We start from the raw sequence: 21,621 nt of genomic DNA on the forward strand, positions 1-21,621 counted from the left end.
CCCAGCTGAACAAGAGAACAAGAGGATGGCTTCACTTTGAGATGTTAAGAAAAGTCATCCAGTATTTGAAAAAGAGTGAAAGGAAAAAGTGAAAGGTGCTATGGGAGCAGCATGCAGCATGCAGCAGGCTTCCTCACAAGCTACCTGGTTCCCCAGGGAAACTCCTGTGTCTTTGTTAGCTATATGTGCATGTTCATGCATGCATTCGTGTGTGTGTGTGTGTGTGTGTGTGTGTGTGTGTGTGTGCAGTTTGTTTGACTCTATTTTTTTGAGGTGGAGTCTCATTTTGCAGCCAAAGCTAGCCTCAAACTCACTGCAATCCTTCTGCCTCAAGCTCCCAGATGCTGGGATTACAGGTCTGAGCAATCATATCTAGCTAATATGTTAACTACTTGTGGTAAGTGATCCCTGAGTCTACCCTCAGATTCCATGACTTATTACAGTAAGGCACAGAACTCAGGAAAATAGTCATACTCATGGCTACGGCTAATGACAATGCAAGGTTATAATTAGCCGAAGTACAAGAAACACCGGCCAGAGTCTGTGGAAAATCAGGCACCATTTTCTATTGTTTTCTTCCAGTAGAATTGCATATATATATAGTTTAATTGCCCCAAGCAATTATGTATGACAATTTTCTGCCGTACTGCCAACCAGGGAAATCCACCTGATCTTTGAGGTCCAGAGTTCTTGGTCTGATCAGCCACTTAGGCATCAAGACTTGGTATGGCTAAGCCTGATCAGTCTCCAGACTCTGTGGGACAAAGTAAGACCATGTAGTTGAAAGTTCCCACATTATCATTTACTACCATAAACCATCCAATGCCACCCATGGCTCAGATATAACAACATACTTCTCAAGAATGGTATTCCAGTATCCTCTTCCTTGAGTGGTTAAAGGACAGATTTGGGATGTGTGGACTGTGAACATCCCAGACCTCCAGAGTCCGTCACCCAAGAGAATGCTTTGCAGTTTCGTGAGGGCAGTGGCCTCTAGCTGAAGAGCTAGTGGTGATGAACATGACAGTCATTCAGCAACAGTGCTGAAGGATCTCCATGCAGGGGTAAATGATTACATACGGCAGGAAAAGTCAACTCGAGTTTCACAGTTTTATAGGCCTTGAGAACATGGACCTACCTCCGCCACTTCTCCTTTCTTCCCACTCCTTCCTTTTTCCCTTAAGCATTGAACCTAGGGTTTCTCACGTGCTAGTCAAGCACTCAGTGATATCCCAGACCTCCTTTTACTTTCAATTTTAAGACAAAAATCGCACTAAGTTGCAGGCTGGCTTTGAACTTGTGTTCCTCCTGCCTCGGGCTACCCAACAGCTGAGACTATATGCCTGTGTGTGCCATTAGGCCTGGCTTCATGGTAGTTCTCTCATCACCTTAACCGACTCTGTCACTGATGATCTATTGAAATCATTGATATGTTTTCACTTTGTATTCATATGAGAATGATACTTCTACATTTTTAAAAAGTTTGCTTTGATTGTTTGGCTGTATTGTTTGGTGTGGGGACTCTGACATGATGGAAGCAGTCTGACCCCATCTTAATTAATCATAGATATCATGACCATTTTCAAATAATATCATGTTCTGAGTCACTGGAGTTCGAGATTTCAACATTAACTTTGGGTGGGGCAGGAAGAGACATATTTTATACCATAATAGAAGTAGGAGAAGAATTGACATACAGAGGTTCATGTCAGGTGATTATTCTTTCCAGACTTCCCTATTTTCTATCTCCAACTCTTTTTCCTCCATCTTTTCTATAATTAAGACAGAAGTTACCCTCTTTTGATTCAGGAATAAGTTCCTTGACAAATGGTGAGGACTCCTTTTAAAGTATCTACCTCTTAGAAATGGTTTGACAGATGTTAAGTCTAGCCCTGCCCCCACATGACATGCCCCCATGAAGAAACCAAAAGGGCTCTGACAACAGGGATGGACTCAGATCTCTTATTCTGTACCCTTCTTCTCTTCTCAAAGCTAAAAGCACAGCAAGAACTCGACCTCAGGCCCTTTCAATTTACTTTGATGAAGATGCTTCTTCCAACGTTAGGAACAAAACAGAGATCATGTAGTAGAGCAAATCGTCATACTTTATTAATCTTGTAAATAAAATATTTTTCAGAGAACAGCATTGTTAACATTAATAATGGGAAAAATAATTCATGTAATCACATTTTAACTCATAATTTCTCAAAAATGTCTCTTTGGGCCATTCAATTTTATCTATCAATACTGGAAATATATGATTTTTGAAGAATTCTCTCACCCTTTGAAAGCGACCTAATACAAACAAATATACTTTATTTTTCTAGTTAAATTAAAACTAGATACAATTGTAATCATTTAATTTACTTCTTAAAAGTTTATATATAATAAAATTATCCATGTTCTTTTAGAACTTGTAACTTCATCAAAATATATTCTTAAGCCTTTCTAAAAGCAGTTTTTAAAGACCTTATCTTCTAGTATTTCTCAAATCCTCCTTTAAAAATTCATTCATTTAAAATCACCATCTTTAGACCATTTTGAGTTTAAAAAGCTTGCTTTGTATATGTTGGTTTTTCTAGCCACTTTACATGATAGTTTTCTTGATGAATGTGGGCAAGAATGATTATAACAGAGCACAAGTACTGCTTACCAATCATGTGGAAGCTCAGGCCCTTAAAAATGTAATAGAGATCATGGGTTCAGAATTCAAGTCTGGTATCAGATGCACAGCAAGTCTGTGGGCAGTCTGGATTACATGAAACCCAGTCTCAACTCCCCACCACCCTGAATAACAAAAATTTTAAGAAAGAATCAATACTTTTCATCTTTCAAGCACAGTAAAAGCCGAATGGGCACACTGGATGGAAACAAATAATAGAAGAATCATTATGGTTTTGCTAATTGGCCCAACCCCACCCTCACTGGGGTCTCCAGCATGCCAGGCAAGCACTCCAGCATGACCCTACAACCCTCGGACAACCTACTGTATATTTTTTCTTTAAGACTTTTCTAGACTTCTAGTTATCTCTGTACTCAAGGTGCGTTAATAATGGCATGTAAATTTCTGTCTTGGCTGTGTCTGTCTTGCAACCAATGGCCCAAACCTTTAGGAGGTCAAGGTCATGGTCAACATCTGGAAGCATGCCAGCTATAAACTTCTTTCCTGTCCTGCCAAAGGCTAAATAATGCAGACTTCCTATAATAGTTTCATATTCATGAGTTAGAATTTGCTTTTATATGCCACTTTTGAAGTAAAGTTTAATGTTTTCCATCAACAACCTATAAGACATCCATCTAAAAATACTAGCAAAGCACTTTCAAAGAACTTTTTAGATAGATTAAATCTTTTTTTTTTCTTCATCAGACCTAAGTTGAGTTCATACTATACAAAAATTAAGCATGGTGTGTTTTATTCAACTTCTTCTGAGGATAGTAAGATCTCATATACTTGGAGAGGATTACCCAGCTCAAGCTCCTGAATGAGAGGAAAAAAACTCTTTTGAAGAACTGTCGATGTTCAGTATTCATCATAAAATGGGTATTCAGGATGGTTACTCCACCTGCCAAGACAATCCCCCAAGAGGAAGACAGTTTGCTGTAATGGTGGCACAAATGTGTTAACCAACATCTTTTGATACGGTCATTCTCTTGCCCCTTTTGTTTCTACTCATTTACCCTTTGTTTCTCCTGTATTTCCTTCTCGTCTCCCCTTAAGTCAGCACCTTTCCATGATGTGAGCATGCACATAGTAGGCAAGGAAAGTTTGGCTGCAGCTACAACCAACTACAAATAACAAAGGTCAGAATGTCTATAATAGTCAGGAGTGCATGTATTTCTGTCATGGAACATAGCCAAGATTTAGCTCTCTGCAACTACCACAAAAATATAAAACAAACAGGGCTCTCCAATGTCAGAGGTCAACAAAAGAGCATTAGAGAAAAGTCATGGCCCAAGATCTCTCAAAGACACAGTTTTTTTTTTAAAAAAATTAATAATCTTTGTATCACTTTGTTGATTTTCTAATTGTTTTCTGTAAGAATAAATCATATTCCCCCTAGTATTGTTAAAACTTGTATTAAATATTTCAAATGTAAATCAAACAATGTTGTTAGTAAAAGAAAATCAATAGAATGGTAGATTCAGCCCATATTATTATTCCTTCTTAACTTAATGATATTTTTAAGTAGAAATAACATACCTCCAAAAGCTATTGATTAACTTAAAGCTTAGTTTCCAGTAAGTTGTTATGTGTATTTGTGTTTCTCATGTATTTTGAGGCTGTGTGGTATCTTTACATGCCAAGCAATTGTCTCCCTTGAAAATTCACATCAAGGAGCTGTTTTATTATAGTAATCCAGAAAATCAATACCAGTCTATCCAGAATGCTTTCTAACTCATGAAGAGTAGTGAGATCAATTGTGTTCCAGCTCTATGATGCATTATCTTAATGGGTGATGTCTAACTCCTTACTTAAAGAGAAGAGCAAATGAAGAAAGTGACTGCCAACATGGCTTGAGAAACCAGAAAGAATAATGGGAAATGATGAACAAAAAAATGTGTGCATACAAATACACATTGGACTATCTGTGTGTAAGCCACATCAGTTCTAGTTAAAAAGACCTGCAATGTTTAGGTAATAGAGGGCTACTTTGGTGTCTTGGCTGAGCTTGACAACATCTTTACATGGTGTGAAAAGGTCTTATAGAAAAGGTAGCTGATAGGCAGAGCTGAGATCTCTAAATCATTTTTAAAAGATTTTTTTTTATTACTTTTTTATGTGTATGGGTGTTTTGGCTTCATGTATGTAGATGCTGGGAATTGAACCCAGGTCTTTTGGAAGAGCAGCCAGTATTCTTTGCCACGGAGCCATCTCTCCAGTCCTATTTATTTATATGTTTATTTTTGAAGACAAGGTCTTCAGTATGTAGCCCTGGCTGGCCTGGAACTCACTGGGTAGACCTAGCTACAGAGATACCTTCTGAGGGCTGGGATTTAAGGTATGTACCACCACACCCAGTTTATTTATTTAGCTTTATTTATGTGTATGTGTGGGTGTTAATTTATGTGCACCATGTGCGTGTCGGTACATTTGCAGGCCGGAAGAGGGCTTTGGATCCCTTGGAACTGGAGTTATTGGTGATTGTGTGCGGCCTGATATGGGTACTGGGAACTGAACCCAGGTCCTCAAAAGAGCAGCAAGTGCTCGTAATTACTAAGTCATCTTTCCAACTCCAAAACCCTAAATCTTACAAGCAAGAAAGTATTTGACTAAAACTCTAGGTTTTGTTTCACAACCTGATATTCCTTCTGTACTATACAAGCAGGTCTCTCCCAGAATTTTTTTAAAAAATAAATCTGCTCCAATTTGGATATTGCTTTGATTTTTAGTTAGAAGTAAATAACGTTACTTCAGAATTTGTATTGTTGTAGCAGGTGAAGTGTGAAGGGTTAATTCTCCTTGTCTCCATGTCATGCCTTTACCTAGGTACATCTACTATTCAGAACACGCGGCTGATACCTCATTCTGGTGTTTCTATGGGCATAGGTGAGGTTGCACAGGAGCCTCATTGGTTAACATGGGACAAGCACTACTTGATTCGTGATCCTAGGACACTTACATGAGCAACTCCACAAAGCGGATATTTTTATTCAAGGCGGCAATGTCCTTCATTTCTTCTTCAGTGAGAGAAAAGTCAAAGATCTGAAATAATAGACACAGAAGGCAGGTCATTTGTGAAGGTGGGTCAAGCTTGGAACTAGGGAGTGGAGACATCAAGGGAGAACCTCAGGTTGGGCTTTCTGTAAGAGAGCCAGCATCTCCTCAAGTGTCTGGGAGAGCTGGGCTCCTGTATGTGTGCATTTGTGGTGCAGGAGAGAGGAGGTTGGGGGACAGGTTGACTTTCTGCTCTGACCTTTGTCTTGGAAGCCGTTCTACTTGGGGACCACTCAGACTTACTGTGCAGTATGCATTTAAAGCATCTAATATTCTACATGTGAAGAATTCTTATTCTTTTCACATAAAATATTGGATGTTTCTTATTCTAGACTATTGCCGTCTCACACACTGAAAAAAATTTTCCTAGTCTTTAAATTTGCATATTCTTCTAATACTATTTCTACTACTGCTCCTGCTCCTGCTCCTGCTCCTACTATGATGTTTTGAGACAGGGTCTTGTTTTGCAATTCAAGCTGGTCTGGGACTTGCTAGGTCTCTCGGGCCAGCCTCGACCTCAGGATCTTCTTGCTTCAGCCTCCTGGGTGTTGGGATCACAGGTGTGCTCCATTATTTCAGCTTCTTTCATCATCTTAAATATTTATTTTCAATTTTGTTACCATTTCTTTTCTGTTTCTCACATTTATTTATTCAGTCTGTGTATATATGTACGTCGGTACACATGTGTCATGGCTCACAAGTGAAGGTCAGAAGATAACTTGCAGGAACTGGTTCTCTCTTTCTATCATGTGGCCTCTGGGGATTGGACTTAGGTTGTCAGTTCTTATTTATTTATTTATATATTTATTTATTTATTGTTTGTTTGTTTGTTTGTTTGTTTGTTTGTTTAGATAGGGTTACTCCATGAAGCCCTGGCTGTCCTGGAACTTGCTTTGTAGAGCAGACTGGCCTTGAACTTAGAGATTCACTTGCCTTATTTTTTTTTTTTTCAGTTTTTTTACACAGGGTTTCTCTGTGTAACCACCCTGGCTATCCTGTAACTCACTCTGTAGACTAGGCTGGCCTCAAACTCAGAGATCTACCTGCCTCTGTCTCCAAGTGCTGAGATTAAAGATGTGCACCACTACTGCTTGGCATTTTTTTCTATGTTGTATACTTTGTTTATATTCTCATTTTATAATTATTCTGTATTAGCATTTAATATTTTATTTTCAGTTCCATTTTAATATTTAATCTGTTTATAATTTTTAATTTTTAATCATGTAAGTAGTATGTAAATCTATGCTCTTTGCATATGCATAGATACTATGGAATAATAGTCATGTATGGGATGAAAAGGAGAAGGTTCCTCTTCATTCACCATCCTACTTTATGTCTCTTTCCAGGTACTAAACATGTTAGAATAAAATGCAGCATATAAATGTAGCAAACTATCTTCCTTATATATTAGTGGTCCTTGTGATATGTTCTGTGAAAATATATAGGTAACCTTATTTTTATTCATTTACTTTTCCTACAATATATTAAATACACTTACTTAATTGCTCCTCCACAGATCATTTACAATTACTCTTTTCAGAGAATTCTTTTCTTTGGTTATTTATTACCCAGATATTGAAGTTCATAAAATAATAGAAGGAATTAAAAAATTGAGTTGCAGGGGGCTGGAGAGATGGTTCAGTGGTTTAGAGCACTTGTTGCTCTTGCAGAGGACCCAGGTTCTATTCCCAGTACCCACATGGTGGCTTACAACCATCTATACCTCCAATTCTAGGGGATATGACAGCCTCTTCTGGCCTCTGCAGGTGCCAGGCATGTACATAGTGCACATACATGTATACACACAGACAAAACACTGATACATATAAAGCAGAATAACAAAATCTAAAAAAAAAATTAAATTTTTTAAATTTAAACTATTAGTCCAAAAAGAGTCCTTCCACAGATTTACTCTTTGCTCACAGCAGGCCAGTCTGTACTCCGTGGCTTTACCGTGGTTCCTAGTGACAAAGTGAAGCAGGCTTTGTAAGGATACAGATTTCATGAAGTCAATAATGAGAGGAGGTTTGAAGATTTATTTTAATTATAGGCACAATATTTCCTAAATAAGCTCAAATTCTACAATGGCAGGTATATATATTGAAGAAAAGAACAGCCAAGATTAAAATTCCCCTCCAGATGAAAACTGTTCTCTTTAGGATCATTCTATAAAAGTGTATGAAATACAGAATTCTGTGTTGTATGTCACATAAATTTGTCAAATGTCTTTTAAAAAGCCAGCACTGGTTCTGTTTCTTCTAGGATTCAGTGCACTAGGCAACCAGAACCTACATTTTGCTGTGACTCAAATAAGTTCATGTATTTTTATAAATTCTGCTTTTTAACTTCAAGATAAACTTTCAAATTCTCCCTTTCTATGTTGTTTCTAATCATTTTCCTTGTTCAAAGTGGCCTTTTTTTTATTTCATGGCACAAATTATCTTATGTGAATGGAGATTTCATACTATGAAATTAAATCCTTAACTGCCAGGTAATCAATCATGTCTGTAATCTGAGGATTTCTAAGGTGGAGGTAGAGTTCAAAGGATCAAGAGTTCAAACCCATCCTCAGCTACACAGATGGTTTGAGGCCAGCATGGACTACATGTGACCCTATCACGAAACCCAAACCTACAAACCAAACTCTAGCTATTGTTCTCAAGACCTACATGTCATTGAGTTTCCCATCAGAATAAATGTTTCAAGAAAGAGAGAGTGTCAACTTTATGAAATGTGTTTGAAATCTTTGACCTCACAAGGACTGAGAATGAAGTACTGGAGTTACTCATGCAGAAGTCCTCGGTGAGGACATAGTCTGCCAGGGTGAAATCTCAGTTTTAATGGGTCTAAGAAAATAGGGGAAGTGAGCTGAGAGCCGATTTCCCTTTCAAGAGGTTAGCTGTAAACAGAAAGAGAGCAGTGGAAATGGCCAGAGAAACTGAGTCTACATTGGCTGTAAGTTTATAAGTTTGGAAGTCCATCTATTGTGGGAGTTACACAGACAGAGAAGTGTTTGATGCTCAGGACACAGAAGGGGAGTATGAGTAGAGACTGATGACATGGAAGAGCTACTGGATGTAGGTCATCACGCTTTCCAAGAACATTCTCTAGGAGCGACAGCAGACACCACCATCCTTCCACATTTCCAAAGGTAATTCTCTTACCTGAAAGTTTTCTTGGATCCTTTTGTGATTAAAGCTTTTAGGGATGACAACCATCCCTCGCTGGATGTTGAAACGCAGTGCAATTTGAGCTGCTGTCTTGTTATACTTCTTCCCCAATGAGATTAAAAGTTCATCCTTTAACAAGGATGGAGAAGACACATTCACCCTTGGAAAAAAAGAAAATATATGTCATCTTCAAATGAGAGGCTAGAGTTCATCAGTCACCCTACTATTGTCCCCATTCATTTGGTCCCTGCTGGGACATTCAAGTTACCTATAGTTAATTTCTCTGGTGTAAGGAATTATGGAATGAAGAGTTGCCTTTAGCATGAGAAGATCAAGAAAGGTAGGTGGGTGGGCTGATACAGAGGACAAATATATACACATATATAATACACACACACACACACACCAAGCTTGCTCTCTTTGTGTGTGTGAATGTGGGGTGAAGAATCTAACAGAGAGCTTTGTCTGAAGCAGACATATAGGGAAAGGCAAAAAGACTAAGTAGAAGAAAGTAGCTCAACTCTTGCTATCAGGGTAGACATTTTCCTAAAGCTCCTTGGAGTTCATCAAAGGTATTGCCACTGTGGACTGAACTGGACTGAATTCAACAACTCCAAAGCTTTCAGAACACAGTCACAGAAACCCTGTCTAACAATACTTCAACATTTACTGAGTTTCTTACATATCAGGTGGCAACAGGAAATGTCATACATTCAGTGAAATCACCAGGTAATGGCTCCGTGAGGAAGGTATGGTGAGCTTTCATCTGTTTCTGGAGATCTTGACTTGAAAAAGCCATTTCTAGAAGATCCCACAGCCAGAGTCCCTCTGTTTAGCCAATTCCCTCTTGTTTTGTGCCCTGTCCACATGGAAGGAGATACTTCTTGAAGAGAATACAGCATTGCTTACCAGCTTGGGTTCCGACAGGTCCCCAAAGGACTATATGCAACAATAACAATGTCGTGCTGCTGGCAAAACTTCCAGAGTTTCTCTTGGGTAAAATATGGGTGGCACTCCACCTGTGTTGTTCCATGGGAGAGCAGGGAACAAAATTAAGGCCCATAATCAAATGCAGTTCTACATAGCTTTTCAAAAATTATTTAGGGGCTGGTGACATGGCTCAGTGGGCAAAGGCCCTTGTCCCCAAGTCTTGTGACCTGAGTTCAGTCCCTTAGATCCACATGGTGGAAGGAGAGAACCAACTCCTGCACATTGTCCTCTGACCTCCACATACATTGTGTGGCACATATACACACACTAGTAAGAAATGCAATGGAAAAAACTTAAACCCACAAATAAGATTGCTATCCAGAAAGGCTGAACCAATGTGTACTTACTGATACTCTCTATCCCTTGCTTAGAGGAACATTATAAAAAATACATGAAACAAAATTTTGATAGTTTTTTTAAAAGATTTGTGTTAGTCCCGCCTATACTTCTTGTCTGGCTATTGGCCAATCAGTGTTTTATTTATATAGAGTGATATCCACAGCACTTCCCCTTTTCTTCTTTTTCAAAAAAGAAGGTTTTAACACAGTAAAATTACATATAACAAAACAATTGTCAAGCAAGAATTGCAGTTATTAAATATTAAAGAAGATACCCTATCTATCTTATACTTGTGAGTCTAAGGCTTTATAGCTAACCCATCTTTTATCATAACTGAGGAAATTATAACTATCTAGTCTTTAACCACATCAAAGACCTCAGAAGGATATAATACTACCTGAGAAATGGGAGAAGGATGTAAGCAACTTTCGAGAGTCTTGCAGGGTAGACAGAGACAGCTGTCAGCCTAGTTCAGTTGGTAGAGCATGAGACTCTTAATCTCAGGGTCATGGGTTCGTGCCCCACATTGGGCACCATTTGTAGCTGGAGAATTTCTCTCCAGCTCCTGCCAAGTCCCACCAGTCCCAGAGCCCACTTGTAAAATAAACACACAGACTATTACATTATTTAAACTGCTTGGCCATTAGCTCAGGCCTATCATTGTCTAGCTCTTACTCTTACATTTAGCCCATTTCTATTAATCTATACTTTGCCACGTGGCTCATGGCTTATTGGTACCTTACATCTTCCTTGTCCTGGCAGAGGCTCCAGCAGTCTCTCCCTTCCCTTCCTGTTTCCTCAATTCTCCTCTCTGTTAGTACCACCTATACTTCCTGTCTGGCTACTGGCCAATCAGTGTTTTATTTATATAGAGCGATGTCCACAGCAGATTTGTTTTATGTGTATGAGTATTTTGCCTGAATGTATGTGAGTACACCTCAGGTTTGCAGTACCCATAGAGGCCAGAAGACAGTGTTGGACTCTCTGGAATTGAATTTACAAATGGTTGTGAGCCACCATGTGGGTGCTGGGAACCAAACCTTGGTCCTCTGCAAGAGCAATAAGTACTCATAACCACTGAGTCATTACTCCAGTACCAAGTCTGACATACATGTGTTTACATGTAAGAGAGCATCACATTTAAATCAAGCTTTCTCTAACAGTGAGTTGAACATTTCCCCCATGTCTTGGGAATAGTTTTCTGTGAATTCCCATCTATTTATTTTGCTAATTTTCTGTAGAATCTTTGAACTTTTTCCCCCATCAAGTACTTTAGTTCATCTTTATTTGTCTTTTAATTCATAAACATATGGATTCTTTTATTTCACTTAAAATGCATCATTGTCTATTTCTGTTTGCATTTTGTTTCTAGCGGTTTTCCCCTTGGTTTTAGGGACTTTGCCCAGGGCCTTGTGCATGCTAGATGAACATGTTACCTCTCAGCTACACTGATCCAACTTTTCCTTATGATTTTTCATAGCTTCTTTTTCTATCCATTGTTCCAGAAAACTAAATTCTTCCATTGTCTTTACAAATGATTTCTGTCTTCTAACCTTGGAGCGTGCTGTGAGGCAAAGCCCACTTGTTTCTAGATAGCCAGCCATTTTTCTCCGACTATTGGAAGAGTCTTGCCTCTGCCATTAGCTTGTGCAGCTTAATTTTAGAGTAAGTTTTTTTTATTATATTATATATATATTATATTATATTATATTATATTATATTATATTATATTATATTATATTATATTATATTATATTATATTATATTATATTATATTATATTATATTATATTATATATTATTAGCCAGCCTCTAAGTATTTGTTTTCTTCTATTAGTTTGCGTCTTGGTTCACATGCCATCCTACCTATGTTACTTCGTTTTTGAGAGAGGGTATTGTTATTTGTTGGTCTCGAACTCCTGGCCTGAACAGATCTTCCTACCTCAGCTTCCCGAGCTGTGCATTATTTTAAATGTTCTATATTATGCCTTGATTTGGAAAATCTCATTTCCTTTCCATTACTTTTCTTCAAAAAACCTCTTTGTTTACATCTGCCTGGATTTGAGTTTTCAAAATGGCTTAAACTTTTTTTGTTTTGTTTCTTTGAGACAGGCTTTTGCTCTGTCGCCCAGGCTGGTCTCAAACTCCCCTACATCAACCTCCCCAGGTGTGCTCACCACGCCTGACTGGCTTTTTTTGAGACAAGGTCTTACTCTGTCACGTCAAGACTGGCCTTGAACCGCTGTGCAGCTTGGACTGGCGCCTAACCCGTTGCGTAACCCAGGCTGGCCTTATAGTCACGATCCTCCTGCCTTAGCCCCCAAATGTAGGGCCTTTTTCTCAAAAGATATCAATTGAAAGAAGTGAAATGATTGACCTAGAGTCTTAGACTGTGATTTCTGTGGAGCACCCGGAAGACTTCCTACTGCAAAGTCCAGGAACCTTGTTATCACTTAAAAATTTCCCTGGGCACCTCTCCTCACTCAGTGAAAGTCCCTCTGTTGTACCTGGTTGGTGACTGGCTTGTACTTGAGTCCTGGCTTGTTCAAGATGAGCTCCAGCTGCCTGCGGTTAAAATTGGATACCCCGAGGGATTTCGCCAAGCCAGCATCTTTGCAAGCTTCCAGTGCCTGCAGGGCAAGTGCCAACAGTCAACAAAGAGGCTCTCATGAAGCAAGGATGGATGTGTACAGTGCACACCTACCACCCCCAAAGAGACACGTGATATAAAAACCCAAACAAAAGAAAAATGCATTTTGACAAATTCTAATACATGCACATGCTAGCAAAATAATTCACCCTATGCATTTTTAAACACCTTCAGTAGAGGGCTGAAAAATGTCTAACATCCAGCTCTCCAGGACAGGGAAAACAACAGCAACCCAGTTTGTGGCATTTGTCAATTCCTATGGTGTCACTTCGTCACCAGGCTGTACTCAAGCTAGCTGAGTGACATTCCTGACCACAGGACTCGAAAGAGTCAGATTTTGCAAGCTGGCATGAGCTAGTTTGAGCACACCATTAAGAAGATCATCTCTCCCCCATCAACACGTCAGGCCCTCCTCCTGCAATCTTGACGTCATATTTTATGGATCAGCTTCAGCATTCCCTAATCTGGTCCACTGACAGGGGTGTTGTGTTAGAGCATCACCATACAATTTCTGTAACTACATAACAATTCTAAGTTTATTTTTTGATGGGGCTGGAGAGATGGCTCCTAGGAGACCCATAGTCATTGCCCAGCATCCATGTCACACAGATCACAGCTGCTTGTCACTCCAGCCCTCTTCTGGCTTCTGCAGGCATGGCATATACTCATGCAGGAACAAAGAAAAATCACTGAAAAAGTATTCTTTGAAAATAAATGTATATATCTTCCTCATCATATCTCCTCCTGTTCTTTTTTTCTAAGTTCTTTGAGGCATTACAGATATTTGTATTTTCATATAAATTTTAACAGTATACTTTTTTATTTCAGTGAGTGTTTTTTACTAGGATTGTATCGAATCTTTAGATGAGTTTGGGGAGAATTAACATCATAACATATTGAATATTAAGAGACGTGGTATATTTCTCCACTCATTTAGATCTTTGATTTCTTTTAGTTATACACTATAGTTTTTAATGTTGAAGGCTTATGCATGTTTTATCAAATTTCTATCTAAATATTTAATATTGCCTTTTCAAAGGTTCAATTTCTAATTGTGTGAGGCTAGCATATGGATTGCATATAGTTGGTTTTATTTCCTTTTTTGTCTTATGAATTATTTATATGTGTTTCTCTGTTCCTAAATATTTGATGTTTTCTCAGACATCTTTGTTCTTGCTTTCAGATTTCATTTCAGCTTAATAAGACCACACAGTTTGCACATTTAGAATACTTAAAAACACTGAACTGTTTTGCAGATGAGAAAACACCATTATGTCACAGTTTCCACCGGGACTAGAGAAGTAGTGTTCTGTTTTGTGGGGTTTTTATGTTTGTTTGCTTGCTTTTGTTGTTTGTTTTAAGAACTTATTTGTACCAGGCTTTTTTGGAAGGGGGCACTAGCAAGCTCCCAAATCATGACACAGAGACTACTTGTTAGCTATAAATGCTCGGCCTTGCTTAGGCTTGTTTCTGGTTAGCTCTTTTAACTTAAATTAACCTGATTCTCTTTATCTGCCCTTTGCTTCAGGGCATTTTACTTTTCTTTCTGTCTGTATACCATACTCTCACTGCTTCTTGTGTCTGCCAGCTGGAGGCTGCCTGGCTGGCCCCAGGTGCCTCCTTTGTTCTCTCCCCTCTTCTTCTTCTCTCATTCTTTTTTAGCCTAGATTTCTCCTCCTATTTATTCTCTCTCTCTCTGCCAGCCTGCCTATCCTTTTTCCTGCCTAGCTATTGGCCATTCAGCTTTTTATTAGACCAATCAGGTGCCTTAGGCAGGCAAGGTGAAACAAATACTATGCATCTTTTTATAATTAAACAAATGCAGCATAAACACATGTAACACATCTTTACACAGTAAAAGTAATAATTCTGAAGCATAAGCAATGTAACATATCTTTGCCGAGTTAAAATAATATTTCACATTACTTATTCATTTCTATTTACGAGTATCGGTGTTTTGCCTGCACACATGTCTGAGCATTGCATGTGTGCAGTGTCCACAGAGGCCAAAAGAATGCATCAGACCTTCTAGAACTGGAGTTATAGACAGTTGTGAGGTGCCATATGGGTGCTGTGAACCAAACCTGGGTCCTCAGCAAGAGGAACAAGTGCTCTCCATCACTGAGCCATTTCTCCAGGCCCTCTGCTGTATTTTGGTGTAGTGCTCTGTAGGTGCAAATTATGTCAAGAGGGTCACTGTGCATGAATCTCAGAAATCCTACAGATTTTATGTATGGTTATTATCTTAATCAGTAAGAGGCTTTGAAATCTTTAATCATAAACATGGACTGCTCACTTTCTCTTTTCTGTTGTTTTAGTGTAGGCTTCATACCTAAACTTATTTTTAGAAGTTGAAATAGCCACCCAAATTTCTTTAGATTAAAGCTGATTTCATACATTTTTTCCTATAGTTTTTTTTTTCTATTGACATGCTTTTTATTTAAAATTGTGTTACACACACACACACACACACACACACACACACACACACACACTTTGTAATGGGACTTGAATTTTTGCATTTTGGCAAACTCTACCTTTACAATGAAGTGCTTACACTACCCATATTCTATGATTATTGACATCCCTAAGATTTCCAGATGGGTATTCATTTTCTTTTTCATATGTTTATTTCCTTTCTTTTTTGTTTTTGTTTTTTGAGACAGGGTTTCTCTGTGTAGCTTTGCGCCTTTCCTGGATCTTGCTCTGTAGACCAGGCTGGCCTCAAACTCACAGAGATCCACCTGGCTCTGCCTTCCGAGTGCCAGGATTAAAGACATGCGCCACCACCGCCCAGCCTTATTTCCTTTCTTTTCCTGTATTCTTTTCAATTGATTACTTTTTATTATTCTAGTTTATTCCCTTTATTGATGTATTTACTATATTCTGGGAGATTTAATCTTTTTTTTTCCCACCAAAGTATTTCTTCTTGATATTCTGAAATCTCATTATAAACATTGTGGGAATGTGAAAGAAATGCATTGCATTTTCTATTCAATGGTTAAATAAGACAAAGGAAACACCATGTTTAAAGACAACTGTAAAAATACCATTTAGCAAAAAATCTCTTCCCAGGTCAGCATTTTCCTGAAATCAAAATATATGTTCAAGGTTACATTCTGTGTAAGGTTCCATTCTGCTTATCAATTGCTCACTAACTTTTAAGTCATCCAATTGCATAAAAATGTGAGGCTGGGCCGGGTGGTGGTGGTGCATGTCTTTAATCCCGGCGCTCAGGAGGCAGAGCCAGGTGGATCTCTGTGAGTTCGAGGCCAGCCTGGGCTACAGAGTGAGTTCCAGGAAAGAAGCAAAGCTACACAGAGAACCCTGTCTCAGGAAAAAAAATGTGAGGCTGGGTCTGACCTTGTCCATTGGAAGAGGTTCAGGACCCTTTGAGTTGAGGCTAAAGCTGGTATGATTGCTTACTTGGTTTAGCACCAACATACCCCTCTGCAGAAGGAACAATTTTTGCATTGCTGAAATATCTCAGATTATGTGGTCATTTTCTTGAGACCCCAGACCCATCCCCAGCACCATACCATGCAGGCATGGGCTTCCTTCTTCTTCTTTTGTACACTATGACCTGCTCAGTGTCTTTCTCTCTTCAAATATTGCCATTTTATCCACTTCCTCTTAGCTGGGAATTTTAACTTTAGTCTTTCTATTGCTTCACATTCCCTTTCATATTGAAGTGTTTGTTTGTTTGTTTGTTGTTGTTTTTCCCCCTCTTTTTTATACTAGGGGATTTCCTCATTCTGAGTCTTAAATTCTCTACTCTTTCTAACTTTTGGCTGTTTTTAATATGTATTCTCATGTATCTTATTGTGTTTTTAAATGTTTCCTTGTTAGTATTTTGGCTTGTTTGCTTAAGTGCTATGCATGTAGCTGATACTTCTTTTTAATGTCTCTTAATACAAAGCTTCTTAGTTCTCTGTTCTGTTTATGTTGGGATATATCACGGAGGTAAATTTTCTTCTAAAGCAAACATCTTACTACTTAGAGTCATGAACTCCTTTTCTTTTCTAGGCCACCCCCATAGAAGGGGTTGCCAGGCCCTCAGGCTCATCACAACAACAAAGCCAGGATGTGGGGTCCCACAGAGACTCCATAGTGTGGCCTTATTTAATCTTGACTCAAGGTCAGAGAGTCCAAGCTTGTTTTGCCACAAGGCTGCAAAATAGGATGTTTGGGCCAAATGTGTGGTTACCAGGTGCTTTATACCTCAAGGCCTAATTACAGGATGTTCTGCTGTAAGGCGGGCTACTAGATGTTTTGAGAATTAAGGAAGTGTTTACACTTGTCTGTACTTTGTACCTTGAACTGTGCTGTCCTTGAGAGGGGGAGGTTTTTTGCCTCTCCCCTTGCTGGTGTATAAAAAGCCCATGAGGAATAAACTCAGGTCAACTGTGGTATTGACCAAGAACCCTCCCCATGCTATTCTGTGTCTCTGTCTTTTTCTTTTCCATCTCTATTTTTCATACCTATTATTTCTTAATTCTTATTCCTCCCTTCCAGGACTGTGCAATAGTCAGGTGGGACCCAGCACCAGTATATGGCCTTTTGATACCTGGATAAGCTCCAGGTATCAAAAACCCTTCCTCTGGTGCATGAGCTGCCTTTTTGGAGCCTACTACCCATGGTGGGACACCTTGCACAGCCTTGAGGCAGGGGGAGGGGACCAGCCTCTACTGAATGAATCAGGCTCTGCTGACTCCCCATGGGAGGCCAAACCTTCTTGTAGGAAGAAATGGGGGATGGGTTGGGGGGGGGCGAGGCTGGAGGGACAAGAGGAAAGAAGAGGGAGATCTGTGACCGATATGTAAAATGAATTTTAAAAAATTTCTTAATTAAAAAAAAACAAAAAACCCTCCGGACAGCTACATGGTCCAGACCCTCAGCTGTTACCCCCAGGAGGAAACAGAGATCCTACTCATCCTCACTTTCTTGGCAGGTGGTGGGGGGTGGGGGTCAGATACTGGTGGAGGTAGGGGTGAGTTACAGTGGAGGCAGAGGTGAGGTATGGTACAGGTCAGGTGCCGTGCCGGTGGAGGTAGGACGGAGTGCTGATGGAGGTAAATTGTTCCTTCCTGGTAAGGATTCTGCACTAACCCACCCCCAGACCAGCACAGTGCATCCCTTCCCTGAATGCACTCACAATCATTTTCTTGTGTTCCTCTGCTTCCCGACTCCTGTACTCCAGGGAAAGAGCCAGTTTGGAACCGAAATATTTAGCTTTACATGAGCTATTTTGAGTTCATTTCTTCTAGATATCACACTAATTTTTAAAACTCAGTTTTAAACTAGTGAGTTATTCCATTTATGTTTTAAAGTGCTATTTTAGTTGAACACATTCTCTGTATTTCTCTTTCCATTTCTGGAAATTTTCTTATCTTCAATAAGAAAAATGAAGAATTTTTCTCCATCAAGGGTGGCTGACATCGCTCAGTGGATGAAGGCACCTACTGCCAAGATTGACCTGAGGACAATCTCCAGGACCCACATGGTCCCACAGGGTGTGCATTGAACTTCATGGCATATGTGTGCAAGCACACACACACACACACACACACACACACACACACACACACACTACATACACACCACACACACACACCATACACACATACATACATACACACCATACACCCCCCCACCATACACACACATGCACGCACATACACACAACACACACACACACACACCATACACACATACATACATACACACCATACACCCCCCCACCATACACACACATGCACGCACATACACACAACACACACATATATACTACATACACACCACAAACACACACCATACACACACACACACACACACACACACACACACACACACACACACACACACAGCAGCTACAGGTGGAAGTTTACATCTGTGTGTGTGGCTAGAAGTTCTGTTACTTACTATAGAGTGTACAAGCTATAGCTGTTAGGGCTTGTGCAGTAGTACTAGGAGTCATAAGTAAAAATGTAGGCCTTTTACAATAGCTACCCACCTTTGACAACAGATGCCTACATGAACTCACCTCCCAAGTGGCACACAGATCTGATTTGTGGTATAACCATTGGCCATTTTCATCCCGAGGATACATTCCCTTTCCAGGCTGTAAAATACAAAACATTTGTTTATCTCTAAGAATTAAAAATGGGTAATTTAAGAAGTTGTCAGCATACCAACATATCGTGGCCCTGCAAATAAAGCTTACCAATTTATATATTTTTCTAATAAATGTTATATTTATATATAATATTGTGATATATAAAATATACATATATTTTCATTAAATTATATACCATATTACACATTATGATATCTTGTTAATAATATATGATATGTAATCATACAATCACAGAAGATGATATTTTATAATTATAAAAATCCCTTTGAGTGTCACAGCAGGCAGGGAGATGATACAGGTGAGGTAAGAATGAAACTCGGTTCAGCCTGACTTTGTTAGCCAGGGCTAAGCCAAACTTCTTGGAGTCTGACACCAGCTGGTTTATTTTAGCTATATTTAATCACAGAACAATTTTTCAGTCCCAAGTTGTAATGAACTTAAGAAATGTTTACATTGAAACTCTTTACAAAGTACATCTGACTTCTCCCTTAAGATGGATTCTGTTGACTCAGTAGCAATGCTCAATATTTAGTGGGGAAGGATGTGGAGTAAACAAAATATGAATTCTGGGGATAGAGAGTGAAGGCCAGCTCTGTGGATAGCAAAGGATCACCAGGTTGTAAACTACATCCTTTTCCAGCATTCCAGTAGGAAGACAGGTAAACATCTCCTTCCCTTGAAGCGATGGATGAGTCTGCATGTTGAACTTCTCCTGGATTCTCCAATGCTTATCTGTGTGTGCAAGGACCTCTTGCCCTTTACACGTAATTGGTATGACATAGTTAATACTCTCTCTTTTATAGGTGACAGTCTCTCTTTTGCGGTATTCTCCAGGTAGTCTCGTCTGTCCAATGTGTCCACTTGGCACATTACTGCCCTTGTCTTACCTGACATTTGTTTTGAGATGGAAGAATTTCCCAGTCTTTGACAAGAGCCATGTGTGCTATTGAGGAGAGAATGGTGGCTGAGACTGGGGACTTTCAGTGTCACTGTCTATCCTATCTGAAGTTCAAGGCAACCAAGTTCTTACTCAGAAACCCAAATCATGATGTAAGATCATGATGTAAGAATGAGGAGAAATTCTTCAGCTCAGTAAAGTATATTTCTCTGTACAAGACCACACCATCAACACAACAGCATGGAAGGAGGAAGGCTTCATAAGGCCCTGCCAGCAGATGAAGAGCTACAGGCAGGCAGAGGCTGCTGAAAGAGGGAGATGTTTTTTGTTTGTTTGTTTGTTTGCTTGTTTAGTGATAAGATCCCAATCCTAAGTGGTCATCCCAAAACTCATGCAAATAAGGGCAGTAATAATTGGATTAAGTAGGTTTCACACACACACACACACACACACACACACACACACACACACACATGAATGTATGTAGATATGAATGAATATATATGTATATATATTGTCTGCACACACACACATATGAATGATGAGGTCACGGATTTGGGAACAGGTAGATTGGGGACATGGGAGGACTTAGGGGTTGAAATAATACAAATACAGTGTACTCATATAGGAAATCCTCTAAATAAAAAAATTTTAAAACACTAAAAAAGAAAGAAAAAAGGAAAAGCTGGCTAGGACAGCTATTAGGTCCTAGGCACAGCATGAGACTCCAGTCCCTACCAGTCCGCCAGTGGCTCTGTTCTTTTTTTTAATCTTATGACCTTTTGTTGCTGTTGTTTTGAGACAGGGTTTCTCTATGTAGTCCTGGCTGTCCTGGAACTCCCTCTGTAGATCAGGCTGGCCTTGAACTCAAAGATCTGCCTGTCTCTGCCTCCTGAGTGCTGGAATTAAAGGTGTGCACCACCACTGCCTGGCTTAATTAAATTTTTTTTTTTTTTTTTTTTTTGGTTTTTCGAGACAGGGTTTCTCTGTGTGCCTTTCCTGGAACTCGCTTTGGAGACCAGGCTGGCCTCGAACTCACAGAGATCCGCCTGCCTCTGCCTCCCGAGTGCTGGGATTAAAGGTGTGCGCCACCACCGCCCGGCTTAATTACATTTTAATCAAAAATTTTGTGTGGGTATGTGTGTACCTATGCCATCGCATTTCTGTGAAGGTCAGAGGACAATGTGGGAATTGACTCTGCCCTTCTACCATGTGAGGCTAAGGCATCAAACTTGGGTCAGCAGGCCCGGATGCAGGGGCATGCACTTTCTCACCTTAGACTTCTCAGCCTCCATTACCCTGAGGCAGCAAACTTTTGTTCACCTTTAACCACTCAATCTCAGATATTGTCATAACCACACAAAACATTTGGGGAAGGGGATGAAGCAACTGTGATATACCATTTTATTATTCAGTTTATTCCTAAATGCTCCCTTCTAGCATGTCGCCTTTATGAGGCGTCCTTTGGTAAAAGCACCTTCCCCATGATTGTGCCTGGAGACTCGGGAGAATTACCAGACAACAGTGGCTTTGTCGGCCATTTTAACAACCTTCTGTGGAGTCCTCTAAGAAAGACAAATGTATTCATTTGCTGTTAGGCTTTCAAGATGGCAAACCAAAACAAAGTTTTGCTAAAGCTGAATCCATCTGCTTTTGGATACAATGCAAGATGGCAGAAAGTCATAGCCGAGCCTTGTAGTGTTAGCGAAGTCGGCACCACCCA

General features: G+C 39.6%; 1 protein-coding gene across 5 annotated transcripts in view; it reads right to left on the minus strand.

The window, feature by feature from the left end:
* Positions 1 to 2,087: 2,087 nt before the first annotated feature.
* Akr1d1 (aldo-keto reductase family 1 member D1) overlaps positions 2,088 to 21,621 on the minus strand; it is a 36,498-nt gene continuing 16,964 nt past the window's right edge. For all 5 annotated transcript variants that reach the window (XM_015989980.3, XM_076566515.1, XM_076566514.1 and 2 more), the window contains 6 exons: positions 18,908 to 18,985; positions 12,722 to 12,844; positions 9,796 to 9,905; positions 8,881 to 9,046; positions 5,622 to 5,704; positions 2,088 to 3,563 (listed from right to left, as the gene is read on the minus strand). In XM_015989980.3, the coding sequence (XP_015845466.1) occupies positions 3,521 to 3,563; positions 5,622 to 5,704; positions 8,881 to 9,046; positions 9,796 to 9,905; positions 12,722 to 12,844; positions 18,908 to 18,985 (603 nt within the window). In that variant the 3' untranslated portion in view covers positions 2,088 to 3,520. The remainder of the gene's footprint in view (positions 3,564 to 5,621; positions 5,705 to 8,880; positions 9,047 to 9,795; positions 9,906 to 12,721; positions 12,845 to 18,907; positions 18,986 to 21,621) is intronic.

Source organism: Peromyscus maniculatus, chromosome 3 (assembly GCF_049852395.1).
Source record: "Peromyscus maniculatus bairdii isolate BWxNUB_F1_BW_parent chromosome 3, HU_Pman_BW_mat_3.1, whole genome shotgun sequence".
NCBI lineage: Eukaryota > Metazoa > Chordata > Mammalia > Rodentia > Cricetidae > Peromyscus > Peromyscus maniculatus.